Source organism: Hyaena hyaena, unplaced genomic scaffold (genome assembly GCF_003009895.1).
Source record: "Hyaena hyaena isolate Hyena2069 unplaced genomic scaffold, ASM300989v1 scaffold_386, whole genome shotgun sequence".
NCBI classification, from domain to species: Eukaryota; Metazoa; Chordata; class Mammalia; order Carnivora; family Hyaenidae; genus Hyaena; species Hyaena hyaena.
This window is the reverse complement of record NW_024081020.1, coordinates 869,478-891,858: the sequence shown is the minus strand read 5'-3', so window position 1 is coordinate 891,858 and position 22,381 is coordinate 869,478. Positions and strand designations below refer to the sequence as shown.

The 22,381-nt window shown below is 44.0% G+C and overlaps 1 protein-coding gene and 1 long non-coding RNA gene across 2 annotated transcripts; both read left to right on the top strand.

The window, feature by feature from the left end:
• Positions 1-68: 68 nt before the first annotated feature.
• Positions 69-22,257, top strand: LOC120244594. Its single transcript, XR_005531579.1, has 3 exons — positions 69-255; positions 20,728-20,845; positions 21,212-22,257. It is a non-coding gene; the product is annotated as an uncharacterized LOC120244594 (long non-coding RNA).
• LOC120244593 (polycomb group RING finger protein 2-like) lies at positions 18,115-19,173 on the top strand. The gene has a single exon (XM_039251204.1). The coding sequence runs from the start codon at positions 18,205-18,207 to the stop codon at positions 18,982-18,984; it is 780 nt and encodes a 259-aa protein (XP_039107135.1). The 5' UTR covers positions 18,115-18,204; the 3' UTR covers positions 18,985-19,173.
• Positions 22,258-22,381: the final 124 nt, after the last annotated feature.

Here is a 22,381-nt window from a genome sequence, read left to right as displayed (position 1 = left end):
CGGGAGCCGGCCCCGCGGAGGCCGGCCGAGGGGCAGGGGCGGGCTTGTTTACGGCCCGACTGCGCAGGCGTGCTCACCTGGCGCGGTCTGCGCCGCTGGGCGTCCGGAGGCCCCTCCCCCGGGCGAGGCCCGGGGCTTCGGGATGGTCTCACTGTCGCTCCCTCAGGTGAGGGAAGCTAGGGCTGGCGGTCGTGCTAGCTGTGCCGCCGCCTCCGCCTCCCCCCCACCCCCCACGCCACTCCCGGGGCAGAGCCGGTAAGCCGATGCCGCGGCGGGGCTGCGGGCGGGAGCGCTGAGGTGAACGGGGGACGGCCTCCTCAACCGCCTCCGGCCGTGTCCTGAGGGGTCCCGGGGCCCTGAGGAGCCGACGGAGGGAGAGAGGCTCCCCTCGTGGGGTCCCGGGGGCAGGGCGCGGGAGCCCCGGCTCTCTGCCCTCGGGAGGGTGCGGGGACGCCCCGAGGCTGGGGGGAACCCCTTCCCGCACGGCCGCCGGGAAGCTCTGTGCGCCTCCCCGAGTCGGTTTCCGAGAAGGGAGCGCGCGGGGCGGGCATCTGGGTGCCGGCCTGCGGAGGCCACGGGCTGGGGTTAAGGAGAGGAGGTCGTGCGGCCCCTTCGGTTTCTGGAGTTTGTCTTCACCCGGTGTTTAAAGAACGGGGGTAGGGGAGCGCAGTGGTTTTCCGAGCCGGGGACCGAATCGAAGCCGGATTCGCTTGACTTGCTCGATGGCTTCGCAAGAGCTTTTAAGAAAGTTAGAGACCGGGGGTGGGGGCGGGGGAGTGGGATCTGCGAGGTGTCTCCGCGGCGCGGTCGTGCGCGTTCCCTGCCGGGTCCGGATGGGGGGCAGGCCCCCGCCGCGAGCGTCACACTGTCGCTGCTGTGGACCTGCGCTCCTTGGCACGTCGCACTAGAACACAGAAAGTTTCTAAAGCGGCAGGAACTCCCTGGGAGAATCCCGGGGCGGGGGGAGAACGGGGTTAGAAAGATCGGCTTTACGCCAGGAATGAAGTATTTCTTTAAATTCAAGTCAGAACTGGAGGGTCGCAAAATTAGCCCGCGAAGGGGCCTCGGTCACACACGTCGTCCGTATCCCGGAGCGAGGCGATGCCGGCGGAAACCGTGCCGATGACGTAATAATGCATCTGACCCTGGCGCCCAGCGTCCTGCGTGCGCGTTGGCAAGAAAACGCGGGAGCAAGACCCGGCTTGTGTGATAGACCCCTGGGAGCTTGGGTCGTCATTGGGTGCTGTCTGCCTTTCTCTGAAAGTCAAATCGTTGTCACGAGTCTCAAAATATCAGGATGTGTACCGTGGTCACCGTGGATTTATCCAGTTTCCTATAACTGTGATTTTGCATTAAAAGTACGTACTTATGATGATCACCTTGAGGATGGTGACATCCTGAATCCTCTAAAATAATTCAGCTGTGTTCCCCAGTTATCAAGGGGGAGTAAGACAGAAGAACACTTTTGGGGGGTGGGAAGGAAGAAGCTCAGCAAGCAAAAATTAAGACCAAAAAAATCTCATTAGCCTTCAGTTAACCACAGTTAACCTCAACTATATCTGTATGCCTCAGGTATTCTGTCTTTATTCTATAGAAGTTCAACATATTTTATTGTCACAATAATAATAGGCTGTCCCCTTTGTGCCATTCAGAGCCTTTGAATAATCTGTTAGCATTTTTTTCCTCTTGTAGTTGCCCCCACGCGCGCTGAAGGATTCAGTCAATAACGCCCAAATTTATATAACCGGGCCTGACCTAAATAAAGATCATTTCTGATCTTCACTTTCAAGCCAGGCATTTCTGAATGCATTTGTGCCTCAGATTCATCTGTCTCTAAATTTTGTCAGTGCCTCAAACTTGAATTATTAGATAATGGCTTCAAAGGAGTTCCTAATTTTACATTTTTTCTTAACTTTTCTCCATTTACAAACAGCTGCCCAGTTTTCCTAAAACAAAGCTTTAGATGTCATATTCTCGTGTCAATGACTGTATCAAGTCACACACCACACAATTCACAGTCTATTCTTACGTATCACACAAATCCCCCATTACAGTCCAACCTCTGCCTTCACCCATAGCTCGCTCTTCTGCTTAGAAAGCCCTTCTTTTCCTCTTCATACTCCGGTCTTCAAGAACTAGTGATGTCTCCTCTTCAAGCCTAAAAACCACAGGCGTGCCTAGGGGGCTCAGTTGGTTAAGTGTTCAACTTCGTCTCAAGTCATGATCTCATGGTTCGTGACTCCAAGCCCACATCAGGCTTTGTGCTGATAGCACAGAGTCTGCTTGGGATTCTCCCCCCGTCTCTCTGCCCCTTCCCCGAGCTTGCTCACTTGCTCGCTCTCTTAAAAAAAAAAAAAAAAAAATCTGTTGCTGGTTTTTTTTCATGTTTTGTTTACTTCTGAGAGAAAGAGACAGCGTGAGCACGGGAGGATCAGAGAGAGAGAGAGACACACACAGAATGCGAAAAGGCTCCAGGCTCTGAGCTAGCTGTCAGCACGGAGCCTGACGTGGGGCTCAAACCCACGAACCATGAGATCATGACTTGAGCCGAAGTCAGTCACTTAACCGACCGAGCCACCCAGGCACCCCTGTTGCTGTTTTGAGAGTAGACCAAGGAAAGCAAGAGTGGAAGGGGGAGGTCGCTTTGGAGGCTAATTGTAGTAATCTGGCCAAGAGCAATGGTAGTAGTTGAGATTAAGAGAGGTTAGAGAATCCTAGACATATTCTAAAGGTAAAGCCAACAGAGTATATGTGATTTCTGGAAGAAATGGAGTCCAGAATCACTCCAAGGTAAGCATGAGCAACTGGAGAATGGAAATGCCATTTAACTGAAATGAGAAGGCTACAGGGGTGCAGGTTTCAAGAAGCTCAGGAGTTCAGTTTTGAACACGCTGGGTATGAGATGTCTGCTAAACATTTAAGGGAAGTGTCTAGGAGGCAATTGAATAATCAAGTCTGGAGACAAGTCTGAGCTGCTGACATGTACTTGGCAGTCATTAGCTGAAAGGTGGTGTTTAAAGCCTGGGTACCATCACCAAGACGGTGAGTGTGAACATTGGGACAGTCCTGGAGGTTCGGTGGGTGGAGGAAGAGGAGTATTTGTTGGTGTCTTAAAGCATGCTGTGTGTGTGCGCGCATGCATGCATGTGTGCGATGTAATTAATACAGAATATTCACTTTAGGTCAAATATGTCATTATTTTTCAGATTCAGAGATTTAATCCATGAAAAGCATGTTTGTTTTTAAACTGAGGAGAGTGAGTGTGTGCCACAGTGACTTTAGGAAAAGAAATAGGCATTCACAGGTGTCTTTAGGAATCACATTTAACCTTTTACTGACTCATGTAGAGTAACCAATCTCCAATTTATCTTGTCGGTTGAACTTACCACATTATAACTCCATAAGACCATTATGGGACTTGGAAAGAAATTGGGGAAACATCACATAACATAGTGTCCTTGACATACCGGCTTCTTTTCTTACTCAGATCTGCAGAATGGTAAAACTGACACAGTCAAGATTACTAAATTACGATATGTTTTGCTACAAATTGATCTTGTACAACACATCTGTTCTTCATTCAATAATCGTTATGAAGTAAATATAATACTTAATACTTCACACATCTTGAAATAAAAGTGCTTTTTAAAGATCCTTGAAAGTCTTCAAATCAGCACTCTTTGTGGGAGCCTACTATGTGGTCATTATGCTAAGAACTCACACATGCTCTTGTTTGCATACATAACTTTACAAAGTGGGTACTATTCTCTTCTTACAAGTATGAAAACTAAGAGAGTAATGAAATGACTTGTCCAAGTTACTACCCTAGAGTTAGGTATTAGCAGAAATAAAATTTGAATTCAGGTCTCGTAAGAGAAATAAAATAACATACCTGTTTCTAAACTATACCAAAAGGGGAAGAATAGCAATTCAAGTGGAGCAAACTTTTTTTTAACTCAAAACTAGAAAAAATAGGGGTGTCTGTGTGGCCTAGTCTAAATTCAGCTCAGATCATAATCTCATAGTTCATGAGTTCAAGCCCTGTGTCAAGCTCTGTGCTGACAGCTAGCTCAGAGCCTGGAGCCTGTTTCAGATTCTGTGTGTGTCTCTCTGACCCTTCCTTGCTCGCTCGCTCTCTCTCAGAAATAAATAAAACATTGAAAATAAATTTTTAACTGCTTTAAAAAAACCCACAGACTGCGAGAAAATATTTACAAATCATGTATCTGATAAGGTACTTGTATACATAGATGTCCTACAATTCAAAAAACAACCCAACTTTAAAATGGACAAAGGATCTAAATATTTCTCTGAAGATACACAAATAGCCAGTAAGCCATTCATAAACATGAAAAGATGCTCAACATCAGGGAAATGCAAATAAAACCCACAGTTTGATTCCACTTTGCACCCACTATGATGGTTATAATAAAAAAGACACACAATAAAAGGGAGTTTGTGGAGAAATTCAAAGTCTCATATACTGCTGGTAGGAATCTAAAAACAGTGCAGGCACCTTGGAAAATAGTCTGGCATTCCTCAAAAGTTTAAATTACCGTATGACCCAGCAATTCCTCTCTTGGGTATATGCTCAAAGAGAAGTGAAAACATGTCCACACAGAAACTTGTACATGAGTATTCATTGAAGCATTAGTCACAATGGCCAAAAACCATAACAAATGTCCACTGATGACTGCATAAACAAACTACGGTATATCCACACAGTGAAGCAGCCAGCCATAAGAAGGAATAAGATACTGATACGAGCTGGAACATGGATGAACCTTGGAAACATGCCGAGCGAAAGAAGGCAGACACATATAGCCATGATTCCATTTATATGAAATGTCTATAGAGACAGAAAATGGGTCAGTGGTTGCCTAGAGCATCGGAGGGTAAGGGAGGAGTGACTGGTAATGTGTATGGGGTTTCTTTTGAGGGTGATGAAAATGTTCTAATATTTTATGTTTATTTTTTGAGAGAGAGAGCACCAGCCAGCAAGGGAGCATCAGAGAGAGGGAGACAGAATCTGAAGCAGGCTCCAAGCTGCCTGCACAGAGCCAATGCAGGGCTCAAACCCACAAACCATGAGATTATGACCTGAGCCGAAGTCAGACGCTTAACTGAGTGAGCCACCCAGGCATCCCTAATTTTTTTTTTTTAATTTTAAGTATTTATTTGAGAGAGACACAGAGACAGCAAGTGGGGTAGGGGCAGAGAGGGGGCGAGAGAGAATCTCAAGCAGGCTCCTGCGCTGTGAGTGCAGAGCCCGACACAAGGCTGGATCCCACGAACTGTGAGATCATGACCTGAGCCAATATCAGGAGTCGAACACTTAACCAACTGAGCCCCCCAAGCGCCCCAGTGTTCTAATACTGACTGAGCTGATAGTGGCACAATTCTGAATATATTAAAAACCCACTGATCTATGCACCTTATAAACGGGCGAATTGTATGTGCTGCTAAACCAAAACCAGAACAAACTGTACGGTGCCCACTTTATTTTTCAAACTGCTACTACCTTATTAGAAATAAATACTTCTAGATTGTTTGAGCATCTAATAAACACAACTATTAGGATTCTGAATACCCAGAAAGTTTGGGAATCTCTGCCATAAGGCATGAACCTCCCTCAGTTTCCAAGTTCTACCTGCATTTTTATCTCTGTCTGAATCTATTCTTACTCTTTTCTTCAAGGATCAAAGAAGGAGGTATCTCTTTTCAAAACTAAATTCTCCACATGTTCTTGTACTAGGTCCCTCTTATCTCCTCTGGGATGCCATGCTCCAGCAGTGTCTTACCCTGTCTCCTGGACAAGCTCTCCCACCGCACTGCTACCACTGCCTCTTTCCATGTAGCGTAAACTTGCGCTGAGCAAGGACAGTAGCAGCAAAGACGGACTGGGGGTCAGTTCTGCCTGAGAGTTTCGCAGCGGTGCTGGCGGTTTTCTCTGATTACAAACAAAACACCTATCGCCCATCTCCAGTCCCAGCCTTAAAAGACCCACAGCTGTCTCCCATCCCCTCACATAAACAGCTCCATGTGTGCTGTTTTAATTGTCTTAGACCCTAGGGCTAAGACTCAGAAGTGGGCTCCATACCATAGTAATAAAAAAAATTCTACAGCATCATGCTGAAAGAGAAAATATGGGAAGAAAATGAAGGAATTATTTGTCAGAAGGCTGTGACATTCTGTCACTCCCAGGCATAGAACTAGTCGAATTATTACTTAGAGCATTCTTAGAACTACACCCAAATTAGGACATCACTTTTTGTAGCTAGAACTTGTGGAGCTTTGTTTTTCATTGTGAAGCTTTTCCAGTTAGAGGTTCAGCGACAGGCTTTCCAAGCAGCCCAATAAACAATGTGGATTGTATCTTTTTAGAGATTAGAGCAAGGACATTCAAGTTTAATAACCTCATTTATAGTTTCTGACTTTTTCTGAGAACCTTAGGAAAGAGAGAAAAGGAGATGCGGGGGTTGGGGGGAAGAAGTTGGTATACTCTCTGTGAGGAGAAAAAATTAACATGCTGCTTATACATGATTAGATGTACTTTGCACTCACTCCCCGGAGAGCTTTTTCATTGACATTTTGGGACTGTTGAGAAGGACCCAGTAAGGCTGAGTGATTCTAGTCACAGGTTTCAGTGACAGCAGTTGGGGGCCTGTGACAGAAAGGAAAATGAGTTTGTTAACTTCAAGTTTCATTTTAGTAGTTACTGTTTTGGAAAGTAGAAACACAGTTTACGATATTAGAAAGATCTAATCTAGTATGGGGTAGGGAGTGTTCTCCGAAAGATTCTCTTAAAAGAAGAGTTTATGGTTCTGTTATGAACCCAGTTAGACTGAGTTTACTGAGAGGAGGACCCAGTGTCTACTCTTTAGAATGGGAAGAATCCCCTATTGTATCATGAAACTTGTAGGAAAGGTTCAACACGTGCCAGATTGAATTTCTAGTTTTCTCCTCTTCTTGCTGATATATTTGTGGGCTTTTTCTTTCTCTTCCTGGTGTGTCTATTTCTGCTGTTCCCTTACTGAGCTGCGGTACTTGTAGTTCCTTATACCTGTCAGGCAGGTGCTTCCATGCCTTTGCACTGACTAGATTCCCTTTCACCTGTGTTCATCACAGGGGCTCAGCTGCTGCTTCGTCCTTTACACCTTACCCAGCAGATTGCCCATGCCTGCTGTGCCCTGTACTCTGCCTGGTCATCCCTCAGAGTCCACCTGAAAGGCTGCTTTCCTAGAGAGGCTTTCCTAACACCCCAAATCTGGGTTACGTCACCTTGCATCTTCTCAGCATTGTTATTTCCTTTGTGAGACTTGTCACGATTTCTAATAACATACATATAGTCACACGTATTTGTACATATAAATAACATCCACCTCTGCCAGTGGACTGTAAGCTGTCTGAGAACAGGGATCCTTTTCATTCGGCATTTTGTTTCTGGGTTGGATACTGGCGTTCAAGAGGCATTCCGTATATTTGCCAGGTGAATGACTCATCTTTGAGAAACATTCTCTTAACTTTTAGCATCATGTTAATACTTAACTGTATTATGACATTTGTTACATTTCTGTCTCATCTCACTAAATTGTTAGCTACACATGATTGCAGTTCACATACTTGAAAACATGCCCGTTCATGCTTTCTTTTCTCATACCTTAACCCCAAGGTTAAACTTCACTTTAGGGTCACGCCACTTGTGCCTTCAGATAGTTCTTCTTCTAGTTTCTGTTGAGTGGTGGGGTAGGAGGTAGTTCAGCCCCTTGCTTACTTTATGTGTTTAGCTTTCAGGTAAATACCTATTTAGCATGCACGTTTTTCAGTCACCGCCTTAGCCCCAGCTGGGTCTCCTTTCTTCTCTGCAAACTGCCCGCCTCCCAAAAAACAAAACAAAACATACTCTTGGAAAATAATCTTTCTTTAGAGTCACATTTCAATTTAGGAGGATAGAATATTGAATTCTGGAGAATTCTGCATAAGAATTATCAACTGAATATTGCACTCTAGGTCTGTTTATTGGGATAAGAAAAGATCAGGACTGTTTAGTGGATTGAATATGAACCCAAAAAAAGAGCATTAGACCTAAGGTCAAAAGACATGACACAAGCTCTCCTCATGATTCCATTATTTAATATTATGCTAAATGTGCTAGCCAGTGCAGTAGGAAGAAGTTCAAAATGAAATTGTCATAATTTATCTAGGACTATATATTGGAAAACCTAAGAGGATCAACTGAAAAGCTCATATTAAACAATAAGTATAACAGGGTAGCAGATTATAAAATTAATATTCAAACTTTCTCATGTCAATATAGTAACAAATTTAAATATTACAAAAATTCTATTTAAACTCATATACCCCTTAAATATAACAAAACTATCACTTACAATAACACTATAAAATATAGTGTAACCGTATAGTTGCTAGTACCTATCACACAGAGAACTGGGGGTCTTTAATCTCATTGACAGCAAGCAGTGTGGACAGTGCCCCCTGGGGTTGGCTTGTGCTATGTCCCTGTACTTAGAAAGTTTTCAGAAACTACTTGAGAAATACTATAAAACCTGTAAAGAAACTAAAATAATTAAATAAAACATCTTGTTTTTGGGTGAGGAGACACAACACTGTAAAAATGCCAGCTCTTCCTGATTTAATGTACAAATTGAGTGCAATTCAAACCTAAACAACTTCCTTTAGAATCAGTCAAAATTGATCTCAGGGGGAAGCTCTCAGTTTTTCCCCATTGAGGATGTTGTTAGCTGAGGGCTTCTCATAGATGGCTTTTATGATGTTTAGGTAAGTTCCTTCTATCCCGACTTTCTCAAGGGTCTTTATTAAGAAGGATGCTGTATCTTGTTGAATGCTTTTTCTGCATCTATCAGCAGGATCATATGGTTTTTATCTTTTCTTTTGTTAATGTGATGTATCCCATTGATTTGCAAATATTGAACTAGCCCTGTAACCCAGGAATGAATCCCACTTGATCATGGTGGATAATTCTTTTTATGTGCTGTTGGATTCAACAAGTATCTTGTTGAGGATATGTTTGCATCTGTATTCATCAAGGATATTGGCCTGTAGTTCTCTTTTTTTTTTTTTTTTTTTTTGCTGGGTCTCTATCTGGCTTGGGAATCAAAGTGATGCTGGCTTCATAAAATGAGTCCGGGAGCTTTCCTTCAATTTCTATTTTTTGGAATAGCTTGAGAAGAATGGGTATTAATTCTCTTTTAAATGTCTGGTAGAATTCCCCAGGAAAGTCATCTGGCCCAGGGCTCTTATTTGTTGGGAGATTTTGGATAACTGATTCGATTTCCTCACTAGTTATGGGTCTGTTCAGATTTTCTATCTCTTCCTGTGTGAATTTTGGTAGTTGTATGTTTAGGAATTTGTCCATTTCTTCTAAGTTGTCTAGTTTGTTGGCATAAAATTTTTCGTAGTATTCCCTGATAATTGCTTGTATTTCTGAGGAGTTGGTTGTAATAAGTCCTTTTTCATTCATGATTTTGTCTATTTGAGTGCTCTCTCTTTTCTTTTTGAGAAGCCTGGCTAGGGGCGCCTGGGTGGCTTAGTCGGTTAAGCGTCCGACTTTCGCTTGGGTCATGATCTCACGGTTCGTGGGTTCGAGCCCCGCGTCAGGCTCTGTGCTGACTGCCNTAAAAAAAAAAAAAAAGAAGCCTGGCTAGAGGTTTGTCAGTTTTGTTTATTTTTTCAAAAAACCAACTCTGGGTTTCGTTGATCTGTTCAACTGTTTTTTGGGTTTCTATATCGTTTATTTCTGCCCTGAGTTTTATTATTTCTCTTCTCCTACTGGGTTTGGGGTGCTCCTGTTGCTCTCCCTCTAGTTCCTTAGGTGCGCTGTTAGATTTTGTACTTGCGCTTTTTCTAATTTCTTGAAATAGGCCTGGCATCATCCTCAATGGGGAAAAACTGAGAGCTTTCCCCCTGAGATCAGGTACATGACAGAGATGTGCACTCTCACCACTGTTGTTTAACACAGTGCTGGAAGTCCTAGCATCAGCCATCAGACAACAAAAGGAAATAAAAGACATCAGAATTGGTAAAGAAGAAGTCAGACTTTTACTTTTCGCAGATGACATGAAACTCTACATAGAACCTGACAGACTCCACCAGAAGCCTACTAGAACTGATCCATGAATTCAGCAATGTTGCAGGATACAAAATCAACATACAGAAATCGGTTGCATTTTTATACGCCAGTAATGAAGCAACAGAAAGAGAAATCAAGAAACTGATCCCATTCACAATTGCACAAAAAACCATAAAATACCTAGGAATAAACCTAACCAAAGACATAGGAGATCTGTATGATGAAAACTATAGAAAACTTATGAAGGAAATTGAAGAAGACACAAAGAAATGGAAAAACATTCCATGCTCATGGGTTGGAAGAATAAATATTGTTAAAATGTCATTACTACCCAAAGCAATCTACATATTCAATGCAACCCCAATCAAAATTGCACCAGCATTCTTCTCAAAACTAGAACAAACTATCCTAAAATTTGTATGGAACCACAAAAGACCCTGAATAGCCAAAGTAATATAGAAGAAGAAAACAAAACGGGAGGCATCACCATCCCAGTCTTGAGCCTCTACTACAGAGCTGTCATCCTCAAGACAGTATGGTATTGGCACAAAAACAGACACACAGACCAATGGAATAGAATAGAAAACTCAGAATTGGACCCACAAATGTATGGCCAACTAATCTTTGCCAAAGCGGGGAAGAGCATCCAATGGAAAAAAGACAGCCTCTTTAACAGATGGTGCTGGGAGAACTGGACAGCAACATGCAGAAGAATGAAATTAGATCATTTTCTCACACCATACACAAAAATAAAATGGAAAAAGGACCTGAATGTGAGACAGGAAACCATCAAAACCCTAGAGGACAGAGCAGGAAACAACCTCCTTGACCTCAACTGCAGCAATTTCTTACTTGACACATCCCCAAAGGCAAGGGAATCAAGAGCAAAAATGAACTACTGGGACCTCATCAAGATAAAAAGCTTCTGCATGGCAAAGGAAACAGTCCATAAAACTACCAGGCAACTGACGGAATGGGAAAAGATCATTGTAAATGACATCTCAGATAAAGGACTGGTATCCAAAATCTATAAGGAACTCACCAAACTCCACACCCGAAAAACAGATAATCCAGTGAAGAAATGGGCAGAAGACCTGAACAGACACTTCTCCAAAGAGGACATCCAGATGACCAACAGAAACATGAAATGATGCTCAGCGTCCCTCATCATCAGGGAAATACAAATCAAAACCACATTGAGATACCACCTCATGCTGGTCAGAGTGGCTAAAATGAACAAATCAGGAGACTCTAGATGCTGGCGAGGATGTGGAGAAACGGGCACCCTCCTACTCTGTTGGTGGGAATGTAAACTGGTGCAGCCCCTCTGGAAAACAGTGTGGAGGTTCCTCAAAAAATTAACAATAGAACTCCCCTATGACCCAGCAGTAGCACTGCTAGGAATTGACCCAAGGGATACAGGAGTGCTGAGGCATAATGGCACATGTACCCCAGTGTTCATAGCAGCACTCTCAACAATAGCCAAGACATGGAAAGAGCCTAAGTGTCCATCAACGGACAAATGGATCAAGAAGATGTGGTTTATCTATACGATGGAATACTACATGGCAATGAGAAAGAATGAAATCTGGCCACGTGTAGCAGCATAGATGGACCTTGAGGGTGTTATGCTGAGCGAAATAAGTCAGGCAGAGAAAGACAGATACCATATGTTTCCACATATAGGTGGATTAGGAGGAAGTTAATGGAGGACGAAGCAGGAGAAGGGGAAAAATAGTTGGGGAGGGGGAGGGAGGCAAACCATGAGAGACTCTTGAATGCTGAGAACAAACTGAGGGCTGGGGGGGGAAGGGGGAAGGGACATGGAGGAGGGCACTTGTTGGGATGAGCACTGGGTGTTATATGTAAACTAACTTGACAATAAACTATTAAAGAATCCATCAAATCTATTTAAATTTCATTTGGCAGAATAAAATATTGAAAATCATGGGATATTCTGTAAAAAAGAAAAGTAATTTGGGGGGAGGACTTGCCTCCCAAATATTAAAATATAAAGCCTCCTTAATGAAAACATCAAAGCAGTGTAATGGAGTACAGAATTAAGCCACGATAAGAATGGGCATATGGTAAAGATGGCAGGGTTAATTAATTAATTTATTTATTCTTAAATAGTTTATTGTCAAGTTGGTTTCCATATAGGGGTTAATTTAATAAAAGGCATTGGAACAACCAACTACCCATTTATGATAAAAATACCTTTTTATGAGGATCCTACTTGTCTCCTTATTCCAAAATAAACTCCAGATGGATCAAAGATTTAAATATAAAAAATTAACCAGAAGAATCTAAAAAGAAGCTACTTGAATAAATATATTTGTGATCTTGAAATAGGGAAGGCTTTTCTAAACATAGCTCCAAGCAAATAAGCTGTAGGATATTCTTATTCTGTATTTTGCATGGTACAAAATACCATTCAAAAAAACAACAAACTTGGAAAAAAGATTTGAAACACATGTGGCAAGTGCATAAAATCCCTGAACTTACAAATACTTACTTAAGTCAATTAGAAAGGAAACCTAACCCATTAGGGAAAAAATAGAAAAAGGGCATAGCAGGCAGTTCACAAAAGCTGCATTTTTCAGGCTTTTTGTGTATGACTTCTGAGTTTCCTGTCCTGCCTAGAAAGAACTTCCCCACTCCAAGATGCTTAACTTTTCTTATGAAAGATATGCAAATTAAAACTTTTACTGTCACCTTGGAAAATATCAGTTATCGGTATAAAATTGATAGTATTGCCATGATTTTTGGTGTTTATAAAAGTATTAAGAAGCATTAATAATGTAAATTGATATTATTTGGAGGACAGTTTATGAGTGACTGTAAAAATGTCTATTATAGTTACATGATTTAACTCAACAACTCCAATTCTTAAGAATTTATCCTCACACGGGGCGCCTGGGTGGCTTAGTCGGTTAAGCGTCCGACTTTCGCTTAGGTCATGATCTCACGGTTCGTGTTCGAGCCCCGCGTCGGGCTCTGTGCTGACTGCCAGCTCAGAGCCTGGAGCCTGTTTCAGTCTGTGACTCCCTCTCTCTCTGACCCTCCCCTGCTCTCGCTGTCTCTCTCTCTCTCTCTCTCCTGGAAATAAATAAAACATTTAAAAAAAAAAAAAAAAAAAAAAAAAAGAATTTATCCTCACACATGTACAAGGTTTATATATACAAAGATTTTCACTGAAGCATTGTTCTTAATAATGAAACATTGAAAATTACCTAAATACTCATCAATAAAGAACTAGATAAATTATGGAAATCAGTACATTATTAAAAAATGCATAAGGCCATTCATACGGACATGGAAAGATGTCCAAAATATATTAAGCAAATACAAGCTGCAGATGAGTATGTAGGAGTTCATTTCTGAAAAGTTAAAACTTATATGTACAGTAGTATCCACGGTTCTGCTTTCCAGTTTCAGTTAGCCACGGTTAACTGCGATTCCGCAGCAGATGATCCTCCTCCTGACTCGTCAGAAGGTCATGAGTAGCCTCCTGCTACATCACAGTGCCTACGTTATTAACCTCCCTTCATCTCATCACATGGGAATTGTATCATCTCACATCTCACACAAAAGAGGAAGGATGAGTACAATACGATAAGATATTTTGAGAGAAAGCACATTCGCGTTTTATTACAGTAGTATTTCATTATAATTGCTCTGTTTTGTCATTGTTAATCTCTCACTGTGCCTGATTTGTAATAATTAAGCCTTAACGTAGGTAGGTATGTATAGGAAAAAAGATAATATATATAGGGTTCGGTACTCTCTGCGGTTTCAGGCTTACACTGGGGGTCTTAGAATGTTATCTCCCATGGATAAACAGGGACTCCTGTACCTATAGAGTTTCGTTAAGCCCGGAGTTTGAGAACTGACTTCATTACTCACTTTTTAATTTTGGAGAGTAACCTCCCAGAATCTACTGTGCCAAAAATTAGAGTATTATATACATAGTATGAAGAGGCTCAAAAGACAAAGTGTATATAAAATCCTTCTAAACAGTAATACACCATATAAATATGTGATAATCAAAAGTTGTTAAACTTAGGGGTGCCTGAGTGGCTCAGTCAGTTAAGCATCTGACTTCGGCTCAGATCATGATCTGCGGTTCGTGGGTTCTAGCCTTGTGTCAGGCTCTGTGCTGACAGCTCGGAGCCTGAAGCCTGCTTCAAGTTGTGTCTCCCTCTCTCTCTGACCCTGCCCTACTCATGCTGTCTCTCTCTGTCTCTCAAAAATGAATAAACATTAAAAAAAATGTTATTAAATTTGGATAGCCTCCATGATTATCCATATTCTAACAAAGCTAATAGACCTATAAATTTTTTTGAATGAACTTAATAAATGCTTATTATTTTTTTGGTCTTCATAAACTATTCTTTAAGTTTTTAGGGTATAGCAGATCCATTAAGAAACCCCATGAGAGCTTGAAACCCATTCCTCAACCCAAATGCATACACCTACCAAATTTTATATACAAATTTTTAGGATTTGATAGACACTTCTTCAAAACAAAACAAAGAAAATTCAGTGGACTCCTACTATCAATTCTAGTCTTCACAATGAATAAAGAAGAGGGAAACAGTTTGATGCTGTGATTGGCTTGTCATCCACCACCACCCCCCACCTCCCCGCAAGGATATGTTAATGTTCTAACCTCTGATTCTGGTAGAATCACCATCTTTGCAAATGTATTTAAATTAAGATGATGTTTTTAAGGCAGGCCCTGAAACATTTGACTGGTATCCTAATAAGGAAAAAGAGTGGTGCCTTGGTGGCTCAGTCAGTTAAGTGTCTGACTTTGGCTCAGGTCATGATCTCATGGTTGATGGGTTCGGGCCCCGCGTCGGGCTCTGTGCTGACTGCCAGCTCAGAGCTTGGAGCCTGTTTCGGATTCTGTGTCTCCCTCTCTCTCTGACCCTCCCCTGCTCACGCTGTCTCTCTCTCTCTCCTAGAAATTAAAAAAAAAAAGTTAAAAAAATAAATAAATAAATAAAAAATAAATAAAAGTAAAAGATTAGGAGTGCCTGGGTGGTTCTGTCAGTTAAACATCCAACTCTTAGTTTTGGCTCAGGTCATGATCCCACAGTTTGGAGAGTCGAGCCCTGTGTCTGGCTTTGCACTGATCGCGTGGAGCCTGCTTGGGATTCTGTCTCCCTCTCTCACTGTCTCTCTCAAAATAAATAAAATTAAAATTTAATTTAATTTAAAAAAGAAGGAGAAAGGGGTGCCTGGGTGGCTCAGTTGGTTAAGCGTCCGACTTCAGCTCAGGTCATGATCTCGCGGTTCATGAGTTTGAGCCCTGCATCGGGCTCTGTGCTGACACCTCAGAGCCTGGAGCCTACTTTGGATTCTGTCTCCCTCTCTGCCCCTCCCCCACTTCCTCTCTCTCTCTCTCTCTCTCAAAAATAAACATAAAAAATAATAATAAAAAAAGAAGGAAAAAGACACACAAGACTCATGGGGACACAGACAGTGACAGAAGTGCTGCCGCTGCAAGCTATGGGACACCCAGAGTTGCCAGCACACCACCAGAAGCAGAAAGAGACAGGAAGGTTCAGCGTATGGCCAGGCTGACACCTTCACTTCAGACCCCTGGCTCCCAGAACTTTGAGGCCTTAAATCTCTGTTTTAAGGCACCAACTTTGTGATACTTTATTACAGCAGCCCTAAGAAATATAATACAGATGCTATCGGCAAAAAGAATATCTAAAGTGAATTTTAGGGGCACCTGGGTGGCTCAGTCGGTTAAGCGTCTGACTTCAGTTCAGGTCATGATCTCACAGTTTGAGTTCGAGCCCCACATCAGACTCTCTGCTGTCAGCACAGAGTCCCCGTCAGATCATCTGTCTCCATCTCTTTCTGCCCCTCCCCCACTCATTCTCTCCATCTCTCTCTGTCTCTCTCTCAAAAATAAATGTTAAGTGAATTTAGGTACACAAAATATGCCATTTGGAGGAAAAGGGTAAAATTATCATTATTTGCAAATGTTATTGTTTGCTTAGAAAATGGAATAGAATGAATGGAGAAACTTAATAAAAGAATTCATATATATGTACAAGCCACAGCTAGTTAGCAAGTATATGGAAGGCTCCATTTACAATAGCCATAAATAAGATAAAACAGCAAAGAATATATTTAGTAAGAACTGTAAGGTCACTATGGTAAAACTTTAAAATGCTACACAAGGACTCAGAAGAACCGCTAAACAAGTGGAACGGCACACCATGTCCTTGAATAGACTCAACATAATAAATATTCTTCCTAAATTAACCTATAAATTTAAAGTGATTCCACTAAATTCCAAACCATGTTTGGAAACTAGACAAGATGATTTCAGAGTTCAAGTAGAAAAAAATAAAGAGCTCTGAATAGTCTAAAAAGAATAAATGAGGAATCAGCTCTATTAAAAGGTAAGACAAAACTAATAAATACTGTAGTGCAGGCACATGAATAGGTCAACAGAGCAAGATTTCCAGAATAAACCCAAATACACAAGAATTTTGTATGTACTTTTTTTCTAAAGTATTTATTTTAAGAGAGAGAATTAGCCAGACAATTAGCACGGAGCCCAATGCAGAGCTCGAATTCCAAGAGTCAGATGCTCAACTGACTGAGCTACCCAAATGCCCCTGTAATATTGTTGATATTATTTAAAATATGTAAGTAAAATATGAATGTTCAATAAATAGGATTAGGACAAATGGGTAGCCATCTGAGGGAAAAATCCAAATGAATGAAAATTAAAATACAATAAAGAAAATAGGGCCAATAAGGGGAGACATTTTTAATCTCAGAATGTAGAAAAGTCTATCTCAATAAGACACAGGGTGCAGAAGCCATAGAATAAGTCTGACCACACTGAAGAGTATTTTCCTTCCTCAGTACTTGTAGCTGCTACAGTCCCTACTACCATGATGGTATTTTGGTCCCCCTAAAGGGCCTTCCAGGGACCCTTACCTCTAAAACAAAACCGTAACAAAAAAATAAAGGAATGTGTGTTTCAGCACAGGCAATTTTCTTCTACTTCTCCCTATGTTTCTAATACCCCCAAACTCAGACCTGATGAAGCTCAGGCAAGGCCCAGAGCCTCGCTAGCGGCGCAGTTAGGGAAGGGCAGGCGCAGTGGCGGCTGGGGCTGCCTCCGTTGCTCTCCCCTGGCAGGGAAAGCAGAAGGCCCAGCAAGCAGCCTGCGGAGGGGAAGGGGCCCTGGCCATGCTCCCGCGGCAGCATCGCCCAAGCCACACGCTGGAAACTCCCTTCTCAGCTGCCCATCTCACAGTTTTATGTAAAGTCTCTGACTCACCTTTGCATGGAAAGTAAAAGTGCTTTGTTAAAAAAAATAAAGTTTTCTTTTCCGATAAACCACTATAAGCAAATTCAACAAACAAGAAACTGGAAAAAGTGAAGAGTTCCTACGGATCCTTAATGCAACAGGCAAAGGTTATGTGAGCAAACAAGGGGAAAAAAAACGGAAATAGATCTCTCAACTATGAGAAGATGCTCTGTCTCACACAAGAAAAATGTAAATTAAGATAACAAAATATCTTCCACCTTGTTTCAGAGTCAAAAGGTTTGATGACTACAGGGTATGAGGAAACATACTCTCGTATATTGCTCGTGGTGCTGTATGTAATACAAGCTCAATAAAGAATAATTCGGCAGTGACTAAAACAAATCTAAAATGTATGCACTCTTGGGGCACCTGGCTGGCTTAGTCGGTTAAGCGTCTGATTTCAGCTTGGGTCACGATCTCTTAGTTCATAAGTTCAAGCCCTGCATCGGGTTCTCTGCTGTCAGCCCACTTTGGATCCTCTGTTCCTCTCTCTCTCCCCCTCCCCCTCCCTCCTCCCTCCCTCCCTCTCTCTCTGCCCCTTCCCTGCTCACGCTCTCTTGCTCTCAAAAATAAGTCACATTAAAAAAAAAAATGTGCTCCCCTCCAGCCGCCAGAGCGAGCGACACGGCTGCGGCCCCCCTCCCCCCTTCCCTCCCTCCCTCCCATCCCCCCTCCCCGAGACCCACCGGACTCCGAACCCAGGGTGACCCTCCCCAGGCCCCCTGCCCCCCACCCCGGCATCATGCATCGGACCACACGGATCAAAATCACAGAGCTGAACCCTCACCTCATGTGTGCCCTCTGGGGGGAGTACTTCATCGACGCCACTACCATCGTGGAGTGCTTGCATTCCTTCTGCAAAACCTGCATCGTGCGCTACCTGGAGACCAACAAGTACTGCCCCATGTGTGACGTGCAGGTGCATAAAACCAGGCCGCTGCTGAGCATCAGATCTGACAAAACCCTCCAAGACATCGTCTATAAACTGGTCCCTGGGCTCTTTAAAGATGAGATGAAACGACGGCGGGATTTCTATGCAGCGTACCCCCTGACTGAAGTCCCCAGTGGCTCCAACGAGGACCGTGGTGAGGTCCTGGAGCAGGAGAAGGGAGCTCTGAGTGACAGCGAGATCGTCAGCCTCTCCATCGAGTTCTATGAAGGTGTCAGGGACCGGGAGGAAAAGAAAGGTCCTCTGGAGAATGGGGATGGGGACAAAGAGAAGACAGGGGTCCGATTCCTGCAATGCCCAGCAGCCATGACCGTCACGCATCTCGCCAAGTTTCTTCGCAACAAGATGGACGTGCCCAGCAAGTACAAGGTGGAAGTTCTGTACGAAGATGAGCCACTGAAGGAATACTACACTCTCATGGATATAGCCTACATCTATCCCTGGCGGCGGAATGGCCCTCTCCCCCTCAAGTATCGGGTCCAGCCGGCCTGCAAGAGGCTCACCTTGCCCACAGCACCCACCCCCTCGGAGGGCACCAACACCAGCGGGGCATCTGAGTGGGGCGCAAGATGACTGTCAGCGGAGCTCCTGTGCCCCCCTTAACTTGAGGAAAGGGACCCTCTTCCCTCCTTTTCCAGCCATGCCTCTCCACCCCTCCACTTTTTCTGGGCCCCTTTTCCACCTCTTCTACTTGCCCCAGCTCCTCCCGCCTTAGGGGTGGGGGGCGGGTTTTATAAATAAATCTATATATATATATGTACATAGGAGAAAAAAAAATGCATGCACTCTTGAATCCAGCAAGTCCACTTCTTGGAGTTTATCCTGCATATTTCCTCACAAATCTAGATTTCTCATCATAGCAGAAATCTAAACGTTTATTTTCTGGAAAAGGCAAAACAAAAGAGTGTCTATACGGGGGATACTAGGCTAAATTAAGGTCACAAGTAGTATCTTGAAAATGGGGATTAAGAGAGCATGTGATTACTGAATGCTGAGGTCCTCATCCTGTTTTCCTCACTAAGCTGGTGCTGAAAACTAAATCTTTACTCTCCATGCAAAAATTTTAAAAGATTATTTTCTGGAGAGTTACCATTCCCAAGATACAGGCATAAGAGTTTCCCCAATAAATGGCCCATACACAGTACCCTACAGTAACCCCAAAATCTAAAAGTCCTAAAAATGATGAGCTCAGATCTTCCAAAATGTTTTTTAGTCCCTGCCTCTCAGTCATAGCAGGCAACCAACGATTATGCAGACGTCAGCGAAAAGCCTCTAAACATGAGTTTCAGAGATCAAGACAAATGAACGGGGAGGTGGGGAGCAATGTTGAAGAAAACAGCAAGAAGATGAGAAATTTAAAACATGCAGACATTCTCAGATACATACATATTGCATCTATGAAACAAACAGGACATTTTTGTAAGAAATTTTAGAAAATAGGGCACCTGAGTGGCTCAGCAGGTTAAGCTTCTGACTCCAGCTCAGGTCATGAGCTCACGGTTCGTGGGTTCGAGCCCCACGTGCTGACAGCTCAGCCTGGAGCCTGCTTCATATTCTGTGTCTCTCTCTTTCTGTGGCCCTCCCCTGCTCACACTCTTGTCTCTCTCAAAAATAAGTAAAAACATTAAAAATTTTATTTAAAAAAATTTTTTTAATGTTTTATTTCTGTGAGAGAGAGAGACAGTGTGAGCAAGGGAGGGTCAGAGAGAGAGGGAGACACAGAATCTGAAACAGGCTCCAGGCTCTGAGCCTGGCTGTCCGCACAGAGCCCAATGAGAGAAGCCACTGAGTCATGTCAACAACCGCCCACCACACCTAAACCAACAGGAGTGGAAATGGAGCAGAAAGAGACAGGGGTCTTGGCCATTTGCGCTAAAATAGCTTAAAGTTTCAAAATTTACAAAACCAGAGCACATTGCTAGAACCTTCCAAGGGGCCAGGCCAGTGAGGGGCCCTTCTCTTTTTAGTCCTCCCCCCAAGACCCCAGCTGCTCTCCAAAACACACCAACCCCCTGTTCCGCTCCCAACCACAAACTCACTCCTGCATCTGGCTCCCAGGACCTCCCTCTGGACCACCTTCTCTGCTTTCTACTCTGTCTTGTTCTCTTTCCTACAAATACTCTGCGTCCTTCCCCGGACAGCCTTCATGCCTGTCCATCATCCCGATCAGGCCTCCAGGATCCAAGCCAGCAACACAGCAGCGGTGGCAAAGGCTCTGGACAGTGACCCACTAATCATTTTTGTTACCATTGCATTATTTTGAGTCCGATGTTGCCTCTTTAACTTAGGCTTGTTATCGTGTCCTCCCTGTTTCAGATGAGAGCCCTTCAGGCCGTGCCCACCGGTCTCATTAGCTCCCCTGGTTCGACTACAGCTGCCTCTGTCGGTGCCGTTCCAAGTGCCGGTGTGTGAGGACACGCGTTGGCAGCAGAATGTAAGTTCTCTCCATCTCCAGTGCACGCTGAGGCCAGCTGCCTGCTCTGGTAGAGAGCTTTACCAGTGAGGAAGCCACTGTTGATCGTGTCCTGGGGCGAGGGGTCAGGTGGCAGTCAGTGAATTGGCAGCCAGCCCACAGGTCATACTTCAAGGGGGACACTGTCTCTGACGAGATGCCTCGGGGTCTTAGGAGGTTTGTAAATATTCTCTCATGTCCCTGCCTGAGTTCAGAACTGCTTGAGACACGCAGGAGCCAGACAGGTGGAGATAGAGCTGTTAGCTTTCCTACTGAAAAGCCGATTAGAAAGGAACGCTGTGCCAAAAGGGACTTTCCTTTGAATTGATCTCACCTACCCTGGAGCAGGTCCCTGCGGAGGATGCATGCTCTGCTGGTGTGCCGTCAGCAGAGGATTGATTGCAGGGCGCTCCGTCTGCCTCCCAGACGCCACCAGTCATTTCCCCTGGGAAAGGAGGAAAGGCGGCCAGGTGGCATGAGTGACTAGAAGTGTTAGGTCAGCAGTGGACACAGTCCTTAACCTGGATTCCAAGCTTTAAAGGGTCTGTGAAGTCCCTGAGATTGAATGGTATGTGGGGGGGGGGGGGGGGGAGTGCGTGCACACGCGCACATTCTGCAGTAGATGTTGTTGGTTCTTGACCAGAGCCCTGTAACCCACCCCCAAGGGCTGCCCTGAGTGTTCCTGCCCACCCACTCCTTCGCTGAACCCTCCTTGCCCTAAAGGGAGTTCCTGGCCAGAGAGACTACACCTGCCCCCCACCAGGGGAGATGACTGACTCAGGGGCACAGAGGCCCCTTGCCTCCAGGTGGGAACAGCTCTAGTGCAGTTCATGCTCCAGGCATCTTGGGAGATCAGGCAGAGCTAGTCTCCAGCTGAGTCACTTCTGGCTGAGCATTTGTCCCCTGCCCAAGCCTGCTCTCCCCTCGCCCGTTCTTGGAGCCCTCCCTCCATAAATTACTTCTACAAGAGCCCTTGTCTCCGCCTCAGCTTCCAGGAACTTGACATGATTCAGAGTTCCTGAGCTCTCATCAGATCCTCAAAGTGGTTTATGATCCCGTAGTGGGTTGGATGGCGGCTCCATGAAATCTGTGTCACCTTATTCAGGAAAAGGGTCTTTGCAGATATAATTAAGGATCTTGAGAGGAGAGCATCCTGGATTAGCCAGCTGGGCCCTAAATCCAATGACAAGTGTCCTTAAAGAGACACACAGAGGAGACGGACACACAGGAGGAGGCCACGTGAAGATGGAGGGAGGCAGAGACCGTAGCGGTGCAGCCGCGAAGCTGAGGAACACCTGGAGCCAGCAGCAGCTGGAAGACTCCAGAAAGGCTCCTCTCTAAGCCTGACTCTGGCCTCCAGAACTGTGAGAGAATAAATGTCTTGTTTTAAACCACCCCCCATTTTGTGATCATTTGTTTCAGCGGCCCCAGGAAATCAGTACTTCCAAACGGGTAAGAATTCCTTATAGTTGTAGAAATGCGAGAAGCCCTTCCACATGGCAATATGACCGGGGGGGG